This window comes from Eumetopias jubatus, unplaced genomic scaffold, assembly GCF_037043125.1.
Source record: "Eumetopias jubatus isolate StellerSeaLion01/CBP00866 unplaced genomic scaffold, mEumJub1_p1.0 scaffold_1, whole genome shotgun sequence".
In the NCBI taxonomy this organism is placed as follows: Eukaryota; Metazoa; Chordata; class Mammalia; order Carnivora; family Otariidae; genus Eumetopias; species Eumetopias jubatus.
Window position 1 is genome coordinate 161,397,940 of NW_028274807.1, and position 19,949 is coordinate 161,417,888.

The window sequence follows — 19,949 nt, forward strand, 5'->3', positions numbered from 1 at the left end:
ATCAATCTGGCTCTGTTAATAATAATAATCATTACAGAAAGCTGGATGCCAGGTAGAGAAGAGCCATTACCTATTACTACTCCTAGAGCCAAGCAGCAAAGACCACATTATGTTTCCATTTCTTCCACTTAAGTCTTTTGAAACCTACAGAATATTATGTCCACTACCTATTTCACACCCACCCTCTTTTTAAACAATTTTTTAACATTAGGAACATTCTGTCCCTGGGTCTATAATAGATATCAAACATTGTGGTTGGAATGATAAACAAAAATCAAGTAAAAAATAGGAATTGATGGTTACTGTGACAATTTCACTAGTTCTCCTGGCATGGCTTGGATGCACCCAAGGTGGACTTCCTCCATTTAGCCTCGTGCATTATTATACTGTCTTACTGTTGGGGCTTAGGAAATCACTACTTAAGTGTCTGCAATTGCCACACTACTACCTTAGCTGGAGATATTATAAAGATTAATCAGTTAGGAAGGGGAAATCTATAAAGCTATGTAAGCTTCTTGGTAATAAAACTATATAAGCACAAAAGTTTTATTATTTGTAACTCTGTGTTATATAACTCAACACATAAACTGCTAGGGAATTCAATCTTATTGGAAGTGGGACCCTTTCATGCTGAATTTTAAAATATTTTTACTTTAATTTTCTTGGTTAAAAAAACTTTAAAAAATTATTGGCCCTTGAAATAGTTCACTCTTTGATAACTGAAAATTGCTGCCCTTCATTGAGCACTATGTTGAGCACAACCTGCTAAATGCACTACAATGATTAAGTAAGCACTAGTGGTTTGAATCCAGGTTTAATGCCTGATTCTCAACACCTGTGCTCTTAACCACTGTGCCTTCCCATGAACATGATTTTAGAAGTCATACAGCCTGGGGACTGGGAGGATTCAATGAGATGAGACCAAGGACAAAGGACACCTAAAATCTTCACAGCTACCCACCTAATTAATGCTACAAACAAGGACTGTTTATCACAGTTTTAACATCTTAATGGATCTGTACAATTAATTTCAAGTAAGCTGATCATTAAAGGAATGAAAAGTAAATTTCTGGGCTATACCAGCCAACAGCTTGGGCTGCATACTAACCTTGAGGAGCATATTAAGCTTAGTAGGAGACTGTAGTAATTTCAGGGCTTTTAGAGCTCAAGAGACTGAGGGGTGCTTCTATTTTTTTTCTGTTTCCAACAAAAGTGGTTTCAAGATGGTACACACAATTCTTAAAAATTTTAGTTCATATTCAACAATTGTTTTCATCCTGAAATAGTATCTATGGCTACATACCCATATCTTTGGAGAAGATACCAATTCTCAGCTAAAGGCCATTCCTGAACATGATAGCCCAGGCCAGATGGCTCTCCTGGCACGCCGTGCTACCCCCTTAAGTCGCAGGGAATGTGACTCTTCAATGTGCTGAAGGGTCACAAGGTGTGTTGTGAGGCAGAGAAGTCTCAGGGCCATTCCTTCGCCATCTTCACACCCTCCGCAGGGCAGGTCCCTTTCCCTCATCGGACACATTTTGTGAAGGGGCTGATAGGGGGTTTTTGGTGGTGGTTTATCTGTTAAGAGGTGTCAGCACCAGGGAGTTCTAGGTTCTGCCTACGCTCACACAAAAACCAAAACAAAACTTAGGGCCTCCGACCCACAGCCACAGCAACTTCTGTCACTTGGCAGCCGCGACTTTTCCCTAAACTGAGATGTGTGTTTTAGGAAACGTGTCCTAGCTCGGAAAGTCAGTCCGAACCAGAGGTCTCGGAGCAGACGCTTTTTTCTGAGCCCCAAAAGTGACAGGAATTTTCCCTGATCCCACGCTAATCACCGCCACTTCACTGAGACCCGCCCTCTGGTATCCCTCTTCGCCGGCTGCCGCCAGATATCACCAAGGGCGGGGCACCCAAATTTCCCCCGGGTGGGGGGGGCCTGGAATAAGCGGAAAGGGCCGGAGAAAGATTGGGGCTGGGGGTTCCGGGCGGGAAAGGCCACGCGCGGGGCACGCTGGGAAAGGCCGCGGCGCGCGGAGGTAGAGGCCCACCCCACCCCGCGCAGCGCTCAAGCAGGGCGGCCCTCCTCGGGGGCGGCTCTGATTGGACGGCGGAACTCCGCGTGCTGATTGGCCGCGTGGGCGAGGCGGAGGAGAGCCGTGCGCAGCGGCGTGTGTGGGGCCGTGTGCAGACCCGCGTGTGGCGCAGGCAAGGACCCTGAAAATAAACAGCCGCTACCTTGTGAGCCGCCTTTCCCGGGCCTGCGTCTGAGTCTTCGCCGCTGCGGGCCCGCTCAGACGCCGAAGGTGAGGTCCTAGAGCGGGGCCTGGGGTTGGTGGGAAGCCGCGGTGCGGGCCCTGGCCGAGGCGGACGGAGAGGTTGGGAGCGGTGAGGCGGCGATGGCGGCCGCACTCTGGCCTGCGCTGCTGCTGCGTCAGGCGGGAAACTGGGCTGCCACCGTTGCCTCAAGTCCAGGTTTCCGGCCTGCCGCAGTCGGGCCACCCTGCCGCCCTTCTTTCCGTCTTGGGAAGCTGGGTCGCCGCCCCTCGGGGCCTTTTCCATAGCCAAGGCCGCACCCCAGGCCATAGCCTTAACAGCAAAGGAGGCCCGGGCCCTTGGGACTGAGGCCCTGAGACTTCGAGGGTCGCGGAATGCGGGACGGAGGGTCGATTTGGCGGGAACTCTTTGGAAGGAGGCTGTGGTGGGGAAAGGACCCTGGTGCGGTTGGGGGGGATGGGTTTGAGTATTTATGCAGGCCATGTGCTGGGGTAGTGGGCCTGGCGGGCCATGTGCCAAGGGTTCTGATGGGCTTAGAAAAGGGCCACTGAAGGCGCGCTTGGGTTTAGAGTGGTGGGATACTCCGCCAGAAGGCCAGAGAATCTCCGAAATTCGTACTCTTCCGTACTTGATAGCTTCCCGATTCTTGAATTTTTATCGTGGTTCAGATGCTAAGTTACTTCTTTTAACATTGCAGTTCGAAAAGGGGCAGATAGGTCTCGCTTTCCGTGAATCAACGAAATCCAGTCGTTTCATGGATTAATTAAATACAATTTAATTTTAAAATGAGACGTGAAAGTTAATGAGCCAGCCCCCATCTAGATATTCCAAATGTGAAAACCTATTTTGGGACGACGTAATTGCCCACATTTGGGTTTGGGTGTTGATTTTATTATGGGTAAGGCGTATGCTTGTTGCCACATGTTAACCACATGGCCTCAGCCACAGGGCACTTCCAAAGGAAGTGACTACATCTGGTCTTGGAGGTCTTAGAAAAAGAAAATATTGCTCAGTAGTCATCTGTGACTTGGGATAGTGTGTTTCAGTCATTATCCAGAAAGACCCACAGAGAAGGTAAGAAGCCAAGAGTCTGGATTAATTTATATCCTCATCATACCCCAAGTTAAACAAGTTTTTTTTTTTTTAAGGTTTTCTTCCTTTCCTATTGTTTGACCCAATTTTTGAGAAAAACATAACTAGTTAATTTCTGAATGGACAAGTTACCTTAAATTAAGATAGCAACTTTGTTACTCTTGCTCAAGCACTATAAATTGTATATATGTTCTGAGGGTTTTTAAAAGATGTATGAGATGAAATTCCTACCTCTTAGGCTTTTTTCCACCCCCCTTCTGCGAAGCAGTCATTTTCAAATGCTTAAAAATTACTCTGATCATGGTTTAATCAAACCTCTACAAATGCCACGTACATAGGTACATGCTGTTTAGCTTGTTCAGCCTGATTCTTGTCTACAAGGAGCTGTCTGTACTGGAATATAAAAAGAATATTAGATTCCCAAGGGCTGAAATAAGGACTTAAAATTTTTTCCAAATCGCAGCTCTTGGCAACAGTTTTTTTTTTTTAAAGCTAACAGTATATGTTTGTGTACTTACCCGCATATGTCACATTAGAAAACTTGGGTAAGTCTTAGCAACCTAAAGGTCCACACTTTCATACTGATGAGAGATGATGTGTTTGAAACAAATGTGGAGTCTGTAAAATATTTTGAGCCAAATCAGTGGAAGACCAAAGGGCATTTGTTACACTAGCATTTGAACTAGAACAGGCAGAGTGATCTCTTCTTTAAGGTATTATAAATGGGTTTTGTAGGTGGTTTTATGACTTTTTGGATTATTTTTGCCTTTTATAAAAAAATCTAATAAGATCTGCATACATGGGAAGCTACCAAATTGGTGCTTAAAAGCAGTAGAACCATAATTTGACTAATTGGAATCGTCTCTTGGCTAAGCATTTGACCACAAGAGAGTTTTTTTTTTTCTTGCAGGAGTGAGAGTTTTAAAAAATTGTTGGCTTTCCTCTTCCTAGCCCTTTTGACAGTAAGTGGAGAGCCAGAAGACTGATGCCAAGGCATCCTGGCCTGCTATGTGGAGAATGCTCTTTCCCTACTGTCTCACGTAATAGAACTCCGATTCTGGCAGTGTCAGTTGCTGCTGCAGTAAGGCTATGCGTTTGAGAATTCCAGTAAACTGGAGTTTACTGGAATTTACAGCCATTTTCATGTTGTAAAAAACTGCTGGGATAATAAAGTGAGAGCTTGTGGCCACCGAAATGCAAGTTGTAAGTAGGATAGAATGTATTAATCAGTAGTATGAGAGTGTAGTATAGTGATCACCTGAAGTGGCTCCATAATTACAAATGAGGCTGTTAACTAGTGAAATCAGTTGCCAGTCTTTGGATCTGTGGTGACACTCTAAATTCTACCACAAAGAAGGTTAAGAAAATCTGTCTTGGCTTAAAATTCAGGAAAGCTGTGTGATGGTATACTGTGAATAAATTTATATATGGCTGTGGATTTTTAAAAGGATCAGTTCTAGTTTCTGTTTATCTAAAGAGAACAAGTACTTTTGTCATTACAAAGTAACTTGTTTTACATGGGCTCAGATTTTCAGTCTCCTTATCAGTAAAATGGGAACAAGAATACATAACTTGCAGGGTTGTAAGGATTACAGGTAATATGTTTATTAGTCTTTGGGTCATAGTAGATACTTAGTTATTAAAACCTAAAACCCTTCGGGGGTAATTAGGGCAGGAACCAGGGTAAGAACCCAGAATCGCTCCCAGTATTACACTCTGGTCTCCTTTATTCTGGTCAGAATGCAGGTAATGTACAGTGTAACTTGCTTCCTTCCCTGCTGTCTGTCGTTTATTTATTTAACAATAGTCTGAAGTGTTTCAGTACCATGTTGGAACACTAAACTGATTTATTAAGAGTATAATGATGGTGAGGGGGCGCCTGGGTGGCTCAGTCGTTAAGCGTCTGCCTTCGGCACAGGTCATGATCCCACGATCCTGGGATCGAGCCCCACGTTGGGCTCTCTGCTCGGCTAGAAGCCTGCTTCTCCCTCTCCCACTCCCCCTGCTTGTGTTCCCTCTCTGTCTCTCTGTCAAGTAAATAAATAAAATCTTTAAAAAAAAAATATGATGAGTGAGTACATTCATGGGGGGGCCAAAGCGACCCTGTGGCCTGGTTATAGTTAGGTCAGCAATATGGATGAGTCAGGGTAACCCTAAACTTGAGGGAAATAACTAGAGATACAGTAAATGTGAATACACACACACAGAGCTATGTTAGGAAAACCATGTAAAACAATAAAGATAGCCAGATCCACATCAAACTTTGTTGCCCCCCCGTTTGCCTGTCACTACTTACGTTAAATAGATTTATAGCCAGAGTTAGGGTCTTATTCACTGGAACTCACATTGTTAGTCTTGATGATGTCTTGTTAAGATTTAAGTAGTTTAGTGGCCTTGTTCTTAGAATCAAAAATGTGGAACAATTACATTGATGAAGACAAGTTAGTATAACCAGTAATGTTTTGGTTTCAATTCCAGAAGTTAAGCCTAGGTGAGTATAAAATAATTGGACCTCTTAATTATAAATGGCCTCTCAGTGAATTTTCTATCTTTTCAGGCGATATCTTGACTGCCTTACTGCTGCCTGGCATGCCCTGTGCTCCTAACATTTCTTTAAGTGGTTTGTGTCATGAAAATTTGATACACAAAAACTGAAATAGAAACAGATAACTGATTTCGGTTGTTGGAAATGTGAAGTTGTTTGGCATTTACCCATTTTTCTTACCTCTTCATTCCATTCAGGAAGTAGACTTTGAGATGGGAAACTTGAGTAAGCAGAATTTGCCCTATTCTAAGCCTGCTCTGTAGGCATTGCACGGAGTTCTAATCCACCTGTAAGCAATCTAACTTAATTGGGGAGAGGAGAAAGACTAAGGATATAAACCAAAGTTTTTTGAGTTGAGCACCTGTTAAGGGCAAGACACCTGGTAACAATTCTCATCACAGACCAGTTTTATCTTTTCCTGATAGGGACAGACCTCAAGTGTCTGAGGTAACACAGCAGGTGGTTAAGTGGTTAACCCAGGCTTACCTGTTAGAGTCCCCAAATCTTTACTGTGTGACGATATCAGTGTAGATACAAGCAATGATTTTTAGCAGCAAAAGGAAGAAAATATATGCTCTCCTTCTGCCTGGCAACAGTGAAAATACAGCATTTTGTCTTGTCTTTATTAGTAGATAATGTTTTATAGCATTCTATAAAATATTAGAGGTCTAGTTGATTGTGAATTCTAGGAGTAATAGGATTTTATTAGATAATCCGAAATTATCATTCTTAAATTTAGAGTGATAGTACATCCTTAATGAGTACATAATTTAAAAATACATTGTTAACTTTTTTTTTTAAGAGTTTATGATAGAGCACACAAACTGGGGCAGGAAGGGCAAAGGGAGAGGGAGAAGCAGACTACCCACTGAGCAGGGAGCCCAACTCATGGTTCAATCCCAGGACTCTTGAGATCATGACCTGAGCTGAAGGCAGATGCCCAATTCACTGAGCCACCCAGGCACCCCTACGTTGTTACTTTAAATTAATGGTGCAGTAACTCTTGTGATAGCAAGTATTTAGGTGTTAGTACTTGGTTAGATTGGGTTGGGTCTGTACAAGAAACAGTTCGTTTCATTCAGCAAATGATTATAATTGTCCCTTAACCCCAAGCAGTTAAAATACTGAGTATAACTGCTACTAAAAGCATAATTATATGGGAGTGTTGTGATGATTGAAAGGTGAATTACTTGGTCTATGTCCTCAAGGAATATGGTAAAAGTCAATATGGTAGTGTTATCAGACAGATACTAATAAAGTACTGTGGGTTTTACTAGGAAGGAGAGTTCCAGGTTGGGAGATGTGGTCAGATTCTTTTATAAATAAGAGTTGGCATTTGAGTTGGCGGGTGAAGGTTGGAAAAGGTTATGACAGGTGGACAGGGGCAGAGGCAGGATGGTGCAGCAAAATTTCAGCCAGGAGATCATAGGCAGTGAGAACCACAGAACCATAAATCTCAGCTGTGTTACCTTACTCCCTCTCCTTTTCATAGGGAATAGCATATAGTTTTCTAAAAGACTTTATAACTAAATACATTTGCATATAAGATGAATATTAGGATGGGGACCTGCTTCTAGGATAAGTGGCAGGTCTCTAAAACATAGTGGGAATCGGTTGGTTTAATGTTATGAGACAAATCTATCACAGGGGACTCTGAAAATGTAGAACAGCTAATTGATTGTCTTGGCCAAAGGGGGAGAAGGGCAGATTGCATACACAAAGCCCACTGGGAAGATCTTTTTAAAAGTATGTGGCCTCCTGATGATGGGTCTTTGGGATGTAAATGACATGTTTCTTTTCCCTTTAAGATTTAGTATTTTTTTTTAACATTAATTTACTCCAGTAAATAAAGTTATGTGAGACTGAAATTTGTTGATGGCAAAGCAAATATCTAAAACTAGTTAACTATAAAGTTGCATATTTGTTTTGTAGAATTAATTACTGTCTAAATGGAGAAATACTGCTTTCCCTAAATTTGTGGTTCATACAGAAATGATCACATTCTAACCAAATTTCAGTCAGGAATTAGGGTGGGAAGAAGTAGAGTGTAGTGTTTAATCCTTTAATGTTATTTTAACTAATTGTCTTTCCAGAAGTACTTTTCCTATCATTTCTTGTTCTTTTCATTTTGGATCTGGGTCCCATGAATAGAGAAAAGACAAGAAAACAATTAATGAAAATGTACACGTAGATTAATCAGTACTTGAGTAGTTTTTTAAACTCCTATTTCTATGGTGAAAGTAAACCTAAAATTTTACCTGCTGACTTTATCCCACTGATAAACATGATGATTCATTATAACACATTTCCTTTGTACTTTATTACGAAGTAAACCATGTTCTTTTAAAGCATCAGTCTAAAGGGGTGATTGTCTGAAACTAGCTTTAGAAATGCATATTGAATATATAGGATTATGATGTTTTCTAAAAGATGTTATCTTGTTTGTACTTACAGATAATATATAATTTCTATAAAAGATTTTGAGAGAGAGCATGGGCACAAGCAGGGGGGAGGGGCAGAGGGGGGCGAGAGAACCTCCAGTAGATTCCCTGCTGAATGTGCAGCCTGACACAGGGCTCGCTCTCATAACCCTGAGATCATGACCTGAGCCAAAATCAAGAGTCGGATGATCAACTGACTGAGCCACCCAGGAGCAGCCCCTCTTGTTTAAATATTAAATGAAAACTACTCAGGACTTGTCAAATTGCCTGTATTACCTTGTAAAGGAAGTGATCATTTCAGTGCAGAGAACTCATTGACAGCAAAAGTTAAATGTGCTTAAATTGGTCTGGCTATAAACTGGAGAAGATGCAAAATGAAAATGAGGTTAGAGGGGAGGACACGGTACCATAAGCAGCCCTCTTCTCTAATCTTTTTATTTTCTATCCTAACTTCTCTGGTGAAAACGAGTACTTTACATGACTTAAAAAGGCTAATACCAGTAAAAGCAAATCTAATATTTTGCAAAAATACATTTTTAATCTTTACTGGCTGTTTTCTTCTGACTAGAAATGTGCATTATGCATCTGAAACCACTAACTTTTTTTTTTTTTTTTAAGATTTACTTATTTGAGGGAGAGTGGAGATAATCTTAAGCAGACTCTACTGTAGAGTTTGGAGCTGGATGCTGGGCTTGATCCCAGGACCCATGAGATCATAACCTAGGCCAAAATCACGAGTTGGATGCCTAACTGACTGAGCCATTCAGGGACCCCTGAAACCACCAACTCTTAAGTATCCCATGCAGGTCCCCACCTGTCCTTCCCCCACCCCCTTTTTTGGTAATGTGTTTATATGGCAAGTTGCAAGAATTGATGGAAAGATCCCTTTGAAAACTTACCATGAATCTGATAGCAGAGACTTGAGATAAGTATTGAGTTCTTTTGAATATTTGACAATGGAAACCTTTGAAACTTAACTTTAGCTTAATTTTTAGTTATTGGATTCTCTATAACTTAGCAGTGAACCAGTTACTGAAAGGATGGCAGGGAGGGGGGACTTTGCCATTTCACTGTCACTTGAGTTTTGGTGCTGTGGTTGGTTTAGATGATTCCACTAACTAGTCATAGTTGAAACAATACGTTTTGCTAGATCATGGTGCTTGTGGCTTTGAGAGGGTAGTTAAAAAATTTGGTGTACCATGGCTTGACACTGGAAATAAGGGTAAAAATATTCAGATGTGGAAGTGTGGAAATGTAAAAGTTACTACATTGTTCCAAGATAGGTTGTTTTTTAAAAACCACTTTCCTAGGAGTTTCTTCTGCAACATTACATTCTATTCCAGGAATAGTCCCTGTTTATTTTTAGATTGTTACATAAGAAGTATAAAATTCATTTGCTTTAGTGGGAGTTTTGCCCCCCTTTTATAAATAATACCCAAAAAGGAATCTGTTGTGAAATTCCAAGTATCCTTGTTTTAAATGTAAAACTACAGGAAAACTTAGAAAGAAGAGAATAAAAGAAGAAATGGTCCCGGTGCTTTAGATGCTTTTTGGTGTACCCTTTTGTTGTTTTTCTAATAATTTTAGCATGCTGTATCCTCTAGAGAAAATTGATATACTGCATTTCTTCTAACATGTTTGCTCTAAAGAGTCCGCAGACAAGTGCTGCAGTACAACTAGGCACTGTTAGATGCTAAAGTTACAGAGAGAAATAGTTTTTCTTTACCTACTCCTTACTCTCAAAGTACATACCACAGCTCTTGTTTTGAACTATTCTGATTTTATGACCATTAAATAACTTCCATTTGCCCAAAATAAAGTTTACTGGCTTATAACCATGAAAATGTGCCCATTAAATTAGACCTTGAATGAGGTGTTACATTTCTAATAATGGATGTGCATTGATACTATCCCTCTAAATTCCATCACCCCTTTAATAACTGAATTAACATTTGTATTAATCCATATATTCATAATCTTAATGGTTTTAAAAATCAGAAATTATGTCAAAATACGTGTTAGTTTTTCACTTTTAATATATTTCTTAATAGGTATTTAATGCCTAACCAGTGTATATGCTGGCTTCTTCCCCCAGAATAATTATCCAAAAATACACTCAAAGGACAATATAAGCTAAAAGTAATTTCAAGTAGTTTAACAATGTCATTTTTAATATTTTGAAGATCTGACTGCAGCCATGAGCAGCAATGAGTGTTTCAAGTGTGGACGATCTGGCCATTGGGCCCGGGAATGCCCTACTGGTGGAGGCCGTGGTCGTGGAATGAGAAGCCGTGGCAGAGGTGGTTTTACCTCGGATAGAGGTATTTTTGTCGAATAAAAAAATTTGAAGCACTTCAGTATTTATTAGTATCAAGACCGGTCTAATTAGCCAAATTCTTTTTGTTTTTACCCAAAATAGGTTTCCAGTTTGTTTCCTCATCTCTTCCAGACATCTGTTATCGCTGTGGTGAGTCTGGTCATCTTGCCAAGGATTGTGATCTTCAAGAGGATGGTAAGTATTTAACACTTCCTTTTCATACCCTTCTAGAATTTGGAGAGGTGAGCATGTACAACTGCTGCACATAACACTAGAAAAGACATTTTACCTTTGAGGTTTTGTATTGTATGGCTTAAAACATAGCAGTGTTTGTAAAGGTTTTATAGTCTTGGTCTGCTTCTTTTCCTTATTGTTGAAGCCTGCTATAACTGCGGTAGAGGTGGCCACATTGCCAAGGACTGCAAGGAGCCCAAGAGAGAGCGAGAGCAATGCTGCTACAACTGTGGCAAACCAGGCCATCTGGCTCGTGACTGTGACCATGCGGATGAGCAGAAGTGCTATTCTTGTGGAGAATTTGGACACATTCAAAAAGACTGCACCAAAGTGAAGTGCTATAGGTAAGTTGTTATGGTGTTGCTGGAGGAAGGCTTATGGCAGAGATTATTTTAGAGGTGAGTTGGGTATAAATGGAAGGGCCTTGTGGACCAGTACATTAGTGAAGGTTGGCTGTGACCAGTTGATACTGATTTTCAGCATATATAACCAGCGGCCTGTCTGTATATTAGTCACTATTCTGCCATCATGGCTTGTAGCTTATGGCAGTTGGACAACTTACACAACTTGGAATTTTTAATGTTTTAAAAACAATGTTATGCTGTAATTTGGAGTTTTCAGAGGCATTGTAGAAAACGATTATTCCGATACACAAATCTTCTGTCTTGCAACCAGAAATCTTTGTCTGTGGATGAGACATACAATAAAATGTACATATTTAAGGTACAAAACTTTTAAGTTTTGGTAAGTACTTACCAGTGAAATCTTAGGGATTAATTTGTATAAAGGTACATCTTGGGGCACCCACCCAGTGTGGGACTCAAAATCATGTCCCCACGCTGGGTGTAGAGATAAATAAAACTTAAGAAAAAGGTACATCTTGGCCAATGTCCTTTTTAGCATTTTGGGGGGGGTGGGGAGATAATCGCAAGCAGGCTCCACGCCCAGCACAGAGTGGGCCATGGGGCTCCATCTCGTTACCGTGAGATCATGACCTGGGCGGAAATATAAGAGCCACTTAACCAATTGAGTCACCCAGGTGCCTCTGTTTTTGGTGTTTCGGAGTTTTTGGTGGATCTCATGGTGAAAATTTTAATTTTATGGCTTAGACTGCATAATTGAGTACTTTGTTATCTAATTTCTCCTTCCTGCTTTTAGTTTAGGGGTTAATGAGACTCTTGGGAAAAAATGCATTGCTTCATTTGCTAATTGCTTTTTGTTCCAGTTACTATTGCTTCAGTACAGTTTTGCGTTTTCTGAGCACATTGTGAAAACTTTTTTTTTTTTTTTAAAGGTGTGGTGAAACTGGTCACGTAGCCATCAACTGCAGCAAGACAAGTGAAGTCAACTGTTACCGCTGTGGCGAGTCAGGGCACCTTGCACGGGAATGCACGATTGAAGCCACAGCTTAATTATTTTCCTTTGTCGCCCCTCCTTTTTCTGATTGATGGTTGTATTATTTTCTCTGAATCCTCTTCACTGGCCAAAGGTTGGCAGATAGAGGCTACTCCCAGGCCAGTGAGCTTTACTTGCCGTGTAAAAGGAGGAAAGGGGTGGAAAAAAATCGACTTTCTGCATTTAACTACAAAAAAAAAAAGTTTATGTTTAGTTTGGTAGAGGTGTTATGTATAATGCTTTGTTAAAGAACCCCCTTTCCGCGCCACTGGTGAATAGGGATTGAGGAATGGGAAGAGTTGAGTCAGACCAGTAAGCCCGTTCTGGGTTTCTTGGATATGTTCCCATGTAGGAGGTAAAACCAATTCTGGAAGTATTTATGAGCTTCCATAAATAACTTTAATTTTAGCATAATGATGGCCTTGGATTGTCTGACCTCAGTAGCTATTAAATAACATCAAGTAACATCTGTATCAGGCCCTACATAGAACATACAGTTGAGTGGGAGTAAACAAAATAAAAAGACAAACGTGTGTTAATGGCTGTGCGAGAAAAAAACGGGATAAAGGCCTAAACAGGAACAACTTCATCACAGCGTTGATGCTGGATATACATAAGGTGATGGCAAAGGTTTAGAACACATTTTTTTCAAAGACTAAATCTAAAACCCAGAGTAAACATCTATGCTCAGAGTTAGCATAATTTGGAGTTATTCAGGAATTGCAGAGAAATGCATTTTCACAGAAATCAAGATGTTATTTTTGTATACTATATCACTTAGACAACTGTGTTTCATTTGCTGTAATCAGTTTTTAAAAGTCAGATGGAAAAAGCAACTGAAGTCCTAGAAAATAGAAATGTAATTTTAAACTATCCAATAAAGCTGGAGGAGGAAGGGGAGTTTGACTAAAGTTCTTTCTGTTTGTTTCAAATTTTCATTAATGTATATAGTGCAAAATGCCATATTAAAGAGGGGAATGTGGAGGACTAAAAGCTGACAGTTTGGACTTTTCTTTGTGTACTAACTCAGTCATGTCTTCAGTAATGAAAATTAGCTCTTACAAGGAAGCATGAGCTTTAGATCCTTTGGTGTCCTGTTTTGCAGGGATATAAAAAATTCTTTTTGTAACCCATTGTAATGCTGCCCTTTAGCTCTATGTTCATTCTTGATAGTTTTAATGCCATTGTTTATATTTTAGCATTTACTATTTTTTCTAGGCTTCACAAGGCTCTGAAATGGTTGATTTCCTTGTTTTTCTAGGATTTGTTCTAGAGTTGAGATGGACCTTAGAAAATCATTTGGTTTTTTTTTTTTTTTTAAAGTTTTATTTATTTATTTGAGAGAGAGAGAATGAGAGATAGAGAGCACGAGAGGGAAGAGGGTCAGAGGGAGGAGCAGACTCCCCGCCGAGCAGGGAGCCCGATGCAGGACTCGATCCCAGGACTCCGGGATCATGACCTGAGCCGAAGGCAGTCGCCTAACCAACTGAGCCACCCAGGCGCCCGAAAATCATTTGGTTTAATGAACGAATTTACTTTATACATGAGTTAGTGGAAGCTTAAGTTGCTTGAAAAATGACAGCTACCTAGAGTCTAGAACTTACTCAAGTATCCCTCCCACCCTATGTCCTCTTTTTGTCCCCATCCCCCCCCCCCCCCCAGCTATACTATACTTAGTGGCTTGTGCTTTCCCAGCTTAGTTTCTTTTTTTCCCTTCACAATGCCATGTGATTCTTCACATTGGATCTATATTGTGAGTTTTTCATCCTCAGGTAGTCTGGTCAATTTGTGATCTATACCATTGCAGGATTAAGATGTTGTTGCCTGGCCAATTCCTACTTTGTCTAATTAATAGTCAAAAGCAGGCAGAAAAATACGGAGCCCTGACATGTAGGTCCTTTAACTCCTGAACACAAGCAAACAAGTTTCTTTTTCCTTTGATACTTGTATTGAGCAAATGATACATATCAGATGTTAACTAAGCATGTTAAATGTCTTTTTTTTTGTTTTTTAAAGATCTTATTTATTTGACAGAGACACAGCGAGAGAGTGGAACACAAACGGGGGGGAGTGGGAGAGGGAGAAGCAGGCTTCCTGCGGAGCAGGGAGCCTGATGGGGCTTGATCCCAGGACCCTGGGATCATGACTTGAGCCCAAGGCAAATGCTTAATGACTGAGCCACCCAGGTGCCCCGCATGTTAAATGTCTTGATAATTTTTGCTTCTATTGCAAGTAAAAGCATAAGGGAAGACCTATTTTCAAAGGCATTACTGCTAAATGTAGATTCCGGTTTGGGGGTGGTACACATGGGGTTATTTTCCCCCAAGGTTTCTAGCCTCAAGTTGGAAAACCTAGCAAGTGAGATATTTAGAACTGCTTTGCTTCACACAACTGTTCTTTGTGCTGCATTTGTAGTACCTAGCAGCCTTTTGTTTCAAGGCCTTTGATACACATAACTGAGGGCCTATTCACAGGCTACATAAGTGTTCTTTCATAAGGTTGCATTTAGTCACATTGACCTTGATGACTGAGCAAGTACAATGTGAAAATATGTGTATTCTAGGGAATCCAAGCTAATTGCTGAGAGCCAATGAGCAGTTCCTGTAGCAATTAAGGATTTGTTGTAAGACTTTTTCAAGATTATTTTATTTATTGGAGGGGGACAGAGGGAAAGAATCCTCAGACTCCCACTGAACGTGGAGCCTGACACTGGGCTTAATCTCAGGACCCTGAGATGAGAACATGGCCCAAGCTGAAACCAGGAGTTTGACACCCAACCAACTGAGCCACCCAGGAGCCCTGTAAGACTTGGTTTTAAGCAATTTTTTTTTAAGATGTTATTTATTTGACAGAGAAAGACCCAGCAAGAGAGGGAATGCAAGCAGGGGGAGTGGGAGAGGGAGAAGCAGGCTTCCTGCTGAGCAGGCAGCCCGATGTGGGGCTCGATCCCAGGACCCCAGGATCATGACCCGAGCTGAAGGCAGACGCCCAACGACTGAGCCACCCAGGCGCCCTTAAGCAACTTTTTATTTGAGAGCTAGAGAGAAACAGCATGAGGGGAGAGGGTCAGAGGGATAAGCAGGCCCCCTGCTGAGCGAGGAGCCCGATGTGGGACTCCATTCAGGGACTCCAGGATCATGACCTGAGCCGAAGGCAGGCGCTTAACCAAATGAGCCACCCAGGTGTCCCCTTGAGCAACTTTTTTAAAAACCTTTTTCCAGATAGTAAGCATTGCCTTGATAGGTGAATGGTTCTGTCAAATGTGAGGTTGGTTTGGGGTTTAGCCGCTCCGCTTTTGGGTAAGAAACCAATCCCCCTGTGCTGTAAGGTTTGCTGAGATTTCTATCTCTGCAGGATCGAGGAGATGATGGAAAGATAAATGGAGGTGGTACAGTGAATTTTGCATTGTCTAACATTTTCATCTTTGCATCCCTGTTCAGTTTTGCTGCCTTTTTGCATACTTCTAGAATAGCTGTTTCTCCTCAGCCTCTTGAAGCTGCTTCAACATGACCGAAATGGAGTGGATCAGATGGAGCTCTTGCCTACAAACTTATTTTGAAGAATTTAATAGAGTAGTCAAAAGAAGAATCCATACATTCTGAGGGTGCCTGGCTGGCTCAGTAGAGCATGCAACTGTTGATCCTGGGTCCTGAGTTCAAGCCCCACATTGGGCTTTGGAGCTTAGATTTAAAAAAGAAATAGGTCATGTTCTCAGGGTCGGGAGATCAAGCCCTGTGTCCTGCTCCACACTGGGTCCTGCTCTACACTGGGTGTGGAGCCTGCTTAAGATTCTCTCCCTCTCGGGCGCCTGGGTGGCTCAGTTGGTTAAGCCACTGCCTTCGGCTCAGGTCATGATCCTGGAGTCCCGGGATCGAGTCCCGCATCGGGCTCCCCCTTCTCTGTGGGGAGCCTGCTTCTCCCTCTGCCTCTGCCTGCCACTCCCCCTGCTTGTGCTCACTCTGTCTCTCTCTCTCTCTATGTCAAATAAATAATAAAATATTTTAAAAAAAAAAGATTCTCTCCCTCTCCCTGTGCCCTGCCCCACCCCCACCCCCCTGCTCATGCATGGGCTCTCAAAAAAAAAATGTTCCATCTAACTTAGGTATGCATAGCAAAGCTACATTATTTAGTTTTTTTTTTTAATAAAGATTTTATTTGAGAGAGTGCATGAGAACATGAGCTAGGGGAAGAGGCAGACTCCCTGCTGAGCAGGGAGCCCAATGCAGGGCTTAAACTCAGGACCCCAAGATCAACAGTACCCCTATTAAGTAATATTTTAAAATGTTAATTTCAGGGGCGCCTGAGTGGCTCAGTCGGTTAAGCGGCTGCCTTCGGCTCAGGTCATGTTCCCAGGGTCCTGGGATCGAGCCCTGCATTGGGCTCCCTGCTCGGCGGAGAGCCTGCTGCTCCCTCTCCCTCTGTCTGCCACTCTGCCTACTTGTGTTCTTACTCTATCTCTGTTAAATAAATTTTAAAAAAATCTTTAAAAAAATGTTAATTTCAGGTGCCTGGGTGGCTCAGTCTTTAAGCGTCTGCCTTCGGCTCAGGTCATGATCCCAGGGTCCTGGGATCGAGCCCCGCATCGGGCTCCCTGCTCGGCGGGAAGCCTGCTTCTCCCTCTCCCACCCCTCCTGCTTGTGTTCCCTCTCTTGCTGTCTCTCTCTCTGTCAAAAAATTAAAAAATTTTTAATGTTAATTTCAGTATCTTTGAAACTATTTTGAAGATTTTAGAGAGAGAGTGGGGGGGCAGAGAATCTCAAGCAGACTCCCCGCTGAGCACAAAGCCCCAGATCATGACCTGAGCCGAAATGAAGAGTCAGATGCTTAATTAACTGACGGAGCCACCCAGGTGCACCTGCTTTGACACTTTAAAGACAAAAGATTCTTTCCTTTCCCTACAGCAGATAAGAATTCTATTCCCTACACAACCAATGTGCTGTACTGCAATGAAAAGTCACAGTGATGGCGTTAATGGAGTGACACTGGTTTTACTTTTAGGAGTCCACTGCCGCACTGTACTGCAATGTACGAAAAATTGCACATGGTTTTGATGATGTAGCATAGGGCTTTGGGGTAGCTGGCTTCCAGAAAACATTTAGATTATGCTTTCTGGTACAGGTGCACTTGTAACCTTGTCTAGTTAAAGTGCCAGAGGTAAAACCTCGAGATTTTGGAGGAATTAAGTTTTTAGTGCATATTTGTCTTTTACCATCTGTCTCTTACTTTCTATTTTGGATGTGTTTGCCTTAATTTGTATTAGTATTTGTTGTGATAGTCTAAGTTAAACCTCCATGATACTGAAAATTCTTTAAAAGATTTGGGGTATGTTTTTTGTGGTGGACTCTGGTATGTCATAGTAAGCATTAGACATTGCATTTCCCGTATGTAACTTGAAGTATTGGGGGCTACTGTTGTGAGTCTTGTGTGCTTGATGTGAAGAGGGAGTAAGCAGTGGAGAAGTGTGAATCTTAGCAACAGCCTCATGGCTGGGAGCTAGTAACCTCTAGAATTAGACATGCAGGCATTTGGCTCTAATTTGTCTAGGCGGTTTCTGAGCTATCAGTATTTTAAAAGCTTCCAGATGATTCTCAGGTACCACTGGATTGAAAACCATTGGTGTAAGTAACCAAGGTCATAGCCCCGGTGGTGCAGTTGGAATTTGAGAATATAGTCCTGTGCTTATGCTCTTAATTACATTGGTTTGTGTGTAATTATCCTTGCTTGCTTGCTTTAGAATGGAAAGAACATTCATGACACATAACTGCTTCACATCTGTCCATTTTCAACCCCACAACAAACCTTTACAAGGAACTTAGCTGCTATCTGTAATCTTTTAGTAAATGTTTTGATAGCAAGCTACAGTATTTTACCTCCAAAGGTAGCTGGTACATACCCGAATGCAAGGACGGTGGTAATGTTTTCTTAAAAATAACAAGCCTTTTTTGACTGACTGCTTTGCTTTCTTTCACTTGTAAAAACATCCTTTCCTAAATGGGCCTGAGGAGATCAACGCAATTCTGTTGAGTAGTGTGGGTGCATTTTTGTCTTGATCCTTCCTGGTCTTTTTTCTCCCTGCTATTGTGGTTCTTGGTTTTCAGTATTGAAGTTTTAATTTAGGTTACTTTGCAGCATGGCCCACCAGCCAGGGCCTAGAACCTGACTACTCTTGTCTCCCCAGAGAACATTGCTAAGTGACCAAACTTAGGCAAAAAAAATTTGGTGGCAGACAGGTCATTATTCAGTGAGTTTTTCCACTTGACTGAGATGGACTTCTTTCCTAAGTGTGGCTACTGCATTGCTTTGCCTTCACAGAGTAACCATCCTTTGCCCTTAGGTTCATTTCAAATATTCTTAGTTGCAGTTAGCATGCCCTCTTGTGCCCCCAATAATGAAAGTCATTGTAGAGGAGTTATCACAATGGGACTTCAACTTAAAGTAGATGCAAGTGGGATGGAATAGGGGGAACAGTTCCCTGGAAGAATGGGGAACTCCAGTTCTTCTGCCTACTACATTTATACTTCCTGGATCAGGCCACAAAGATGCATGCAATAGGCACATGTACTTGATGTTTGATGCTTAGTTGACACACCTACCATTTATGAGGCAATCTTATATATTGGAGCTCTTAGGAGCTGATTTAGGTATAAAGCTCCTTAGAGGAATGGGAGTTCATTCAGTGCTTCCAGGTGGTATTTTTAATTTGGAAAAGTTAGAAACTATATTTGTGCAAATTATGGTGTAACACAGATGAGATGACACTCTCTCTTCAAGCTCTGGCTATTTGCTTGTCTGTTTCCACACAGCGAACCTGAATTGATAAGGCAAGAGGTCAGAGCTTATAGTCACAGATTTTTTTTTCTGAGTAGGACAAAAATTTTAGAGGCAAGATTTTTGTTTTTTAATTTTTAACTGTATAGCTGAGGGCTAAAAGAGAAGCAAAAACTTGTCATTGACTTTCCAAACCTTTGCTGATTCTCTATTGTGAATGGAAGAGAAAGTCAATTCAGTTTAGTGGTTTTTGTGCCAAATTTCAGAATTCTATCACAATTATCTTAGCTGCCATGTTTATATTGACTTTCTACAAAATTGCTTCATTAACAGGTTTCTGAATCAGACCAAAAAATGCCTTGGAATTGAAATATTTACAAAATGATAAATGGTAATGTATGGAGGAAACCCAGATTTCCATTTGATTTCATTTTAATTTTTTCTTGTTGGGTCAGGATCCAAATGCTCCATATACATAGCATTTGGTAATGTCTCTTAAATCTGTAAGTTGCCTATCCTTTTTGGAAAAAACAAATTGAAGAATTCCTAATGACCTGCATTTGGCTGATTGTATCCTTGTAGTATTGTTTCATATGGTTTTATCTCCCAGAGTTTAGTGGTAGTCAGGTCTAGAAGCTTGATTGTATTTTGATTTTTTTTTTTTTTAGGCTAGATACATCATAGAGGGTGCTGTGTACTTCCTGTTACATCACATCAGGAGGTACATAATGTCAGATTGCCTTCTGGTGATACTAGGCTTGATTAGTAGGCTCAGGTGATTTCAGTGTTTTCGATTATAAAGTCTTCCATCAGCCTTGCACCACATGGTTTTAGCAGCCATGGATGATAAACAGATCTCTACCAATACTTCAGTCATGAA

The 19,949-nt window shown here is 41.3% G+C and overlaps 1 protein-coding gene across 7 annotated transcripts; it reads left to right on the forward strand.

The window, feature by feature from the left end:
* Nucleotides 1-2,152: 2,152 nt before the first annotated feature.
* Nucleotides 2,153-13,201, forward strand: CNBP (CCHC-type zinc finger nucleic acid binding protein). Of its 7 annotated transcripts, none has more exons than XM_088027022.1 (5): nt 2,153-2,306; nt 10,539-10,658; nt 10,775-10,865; nt 11,047-11,250; nt 12,201-13,201. In XM_088027022.1, the coding sequence occupies exons 2-5, from the start codon at nt 10,553-10,555 to the stop codon at nt 12,316-12,318; spliced, it is 519 nt and encodes a 172-aa protein (XP_087883148.1). In that variant the 5' UTR covers nt 2,153-2,306; nt 10,539-10,552; the 3' UTR covers nt 12,319-13,201. The 7 variants fall into 7 exon arrangements, with proteins under 7 accessions (XP_087883148.1, XP_087883141.1, XP_087883154.1 ...); XM_088027015.1 differs by having other exon boundaries at nt 2,154-2,306; nt 10,539-10,676; XM_088027028.1 differs by having other exon boundaries at nt 2,154-2,306; nt 10,539-10,655.
* The last annotated feature ends 6,748 nt before the right edge of the window (nt 13,202-19,949 follow it).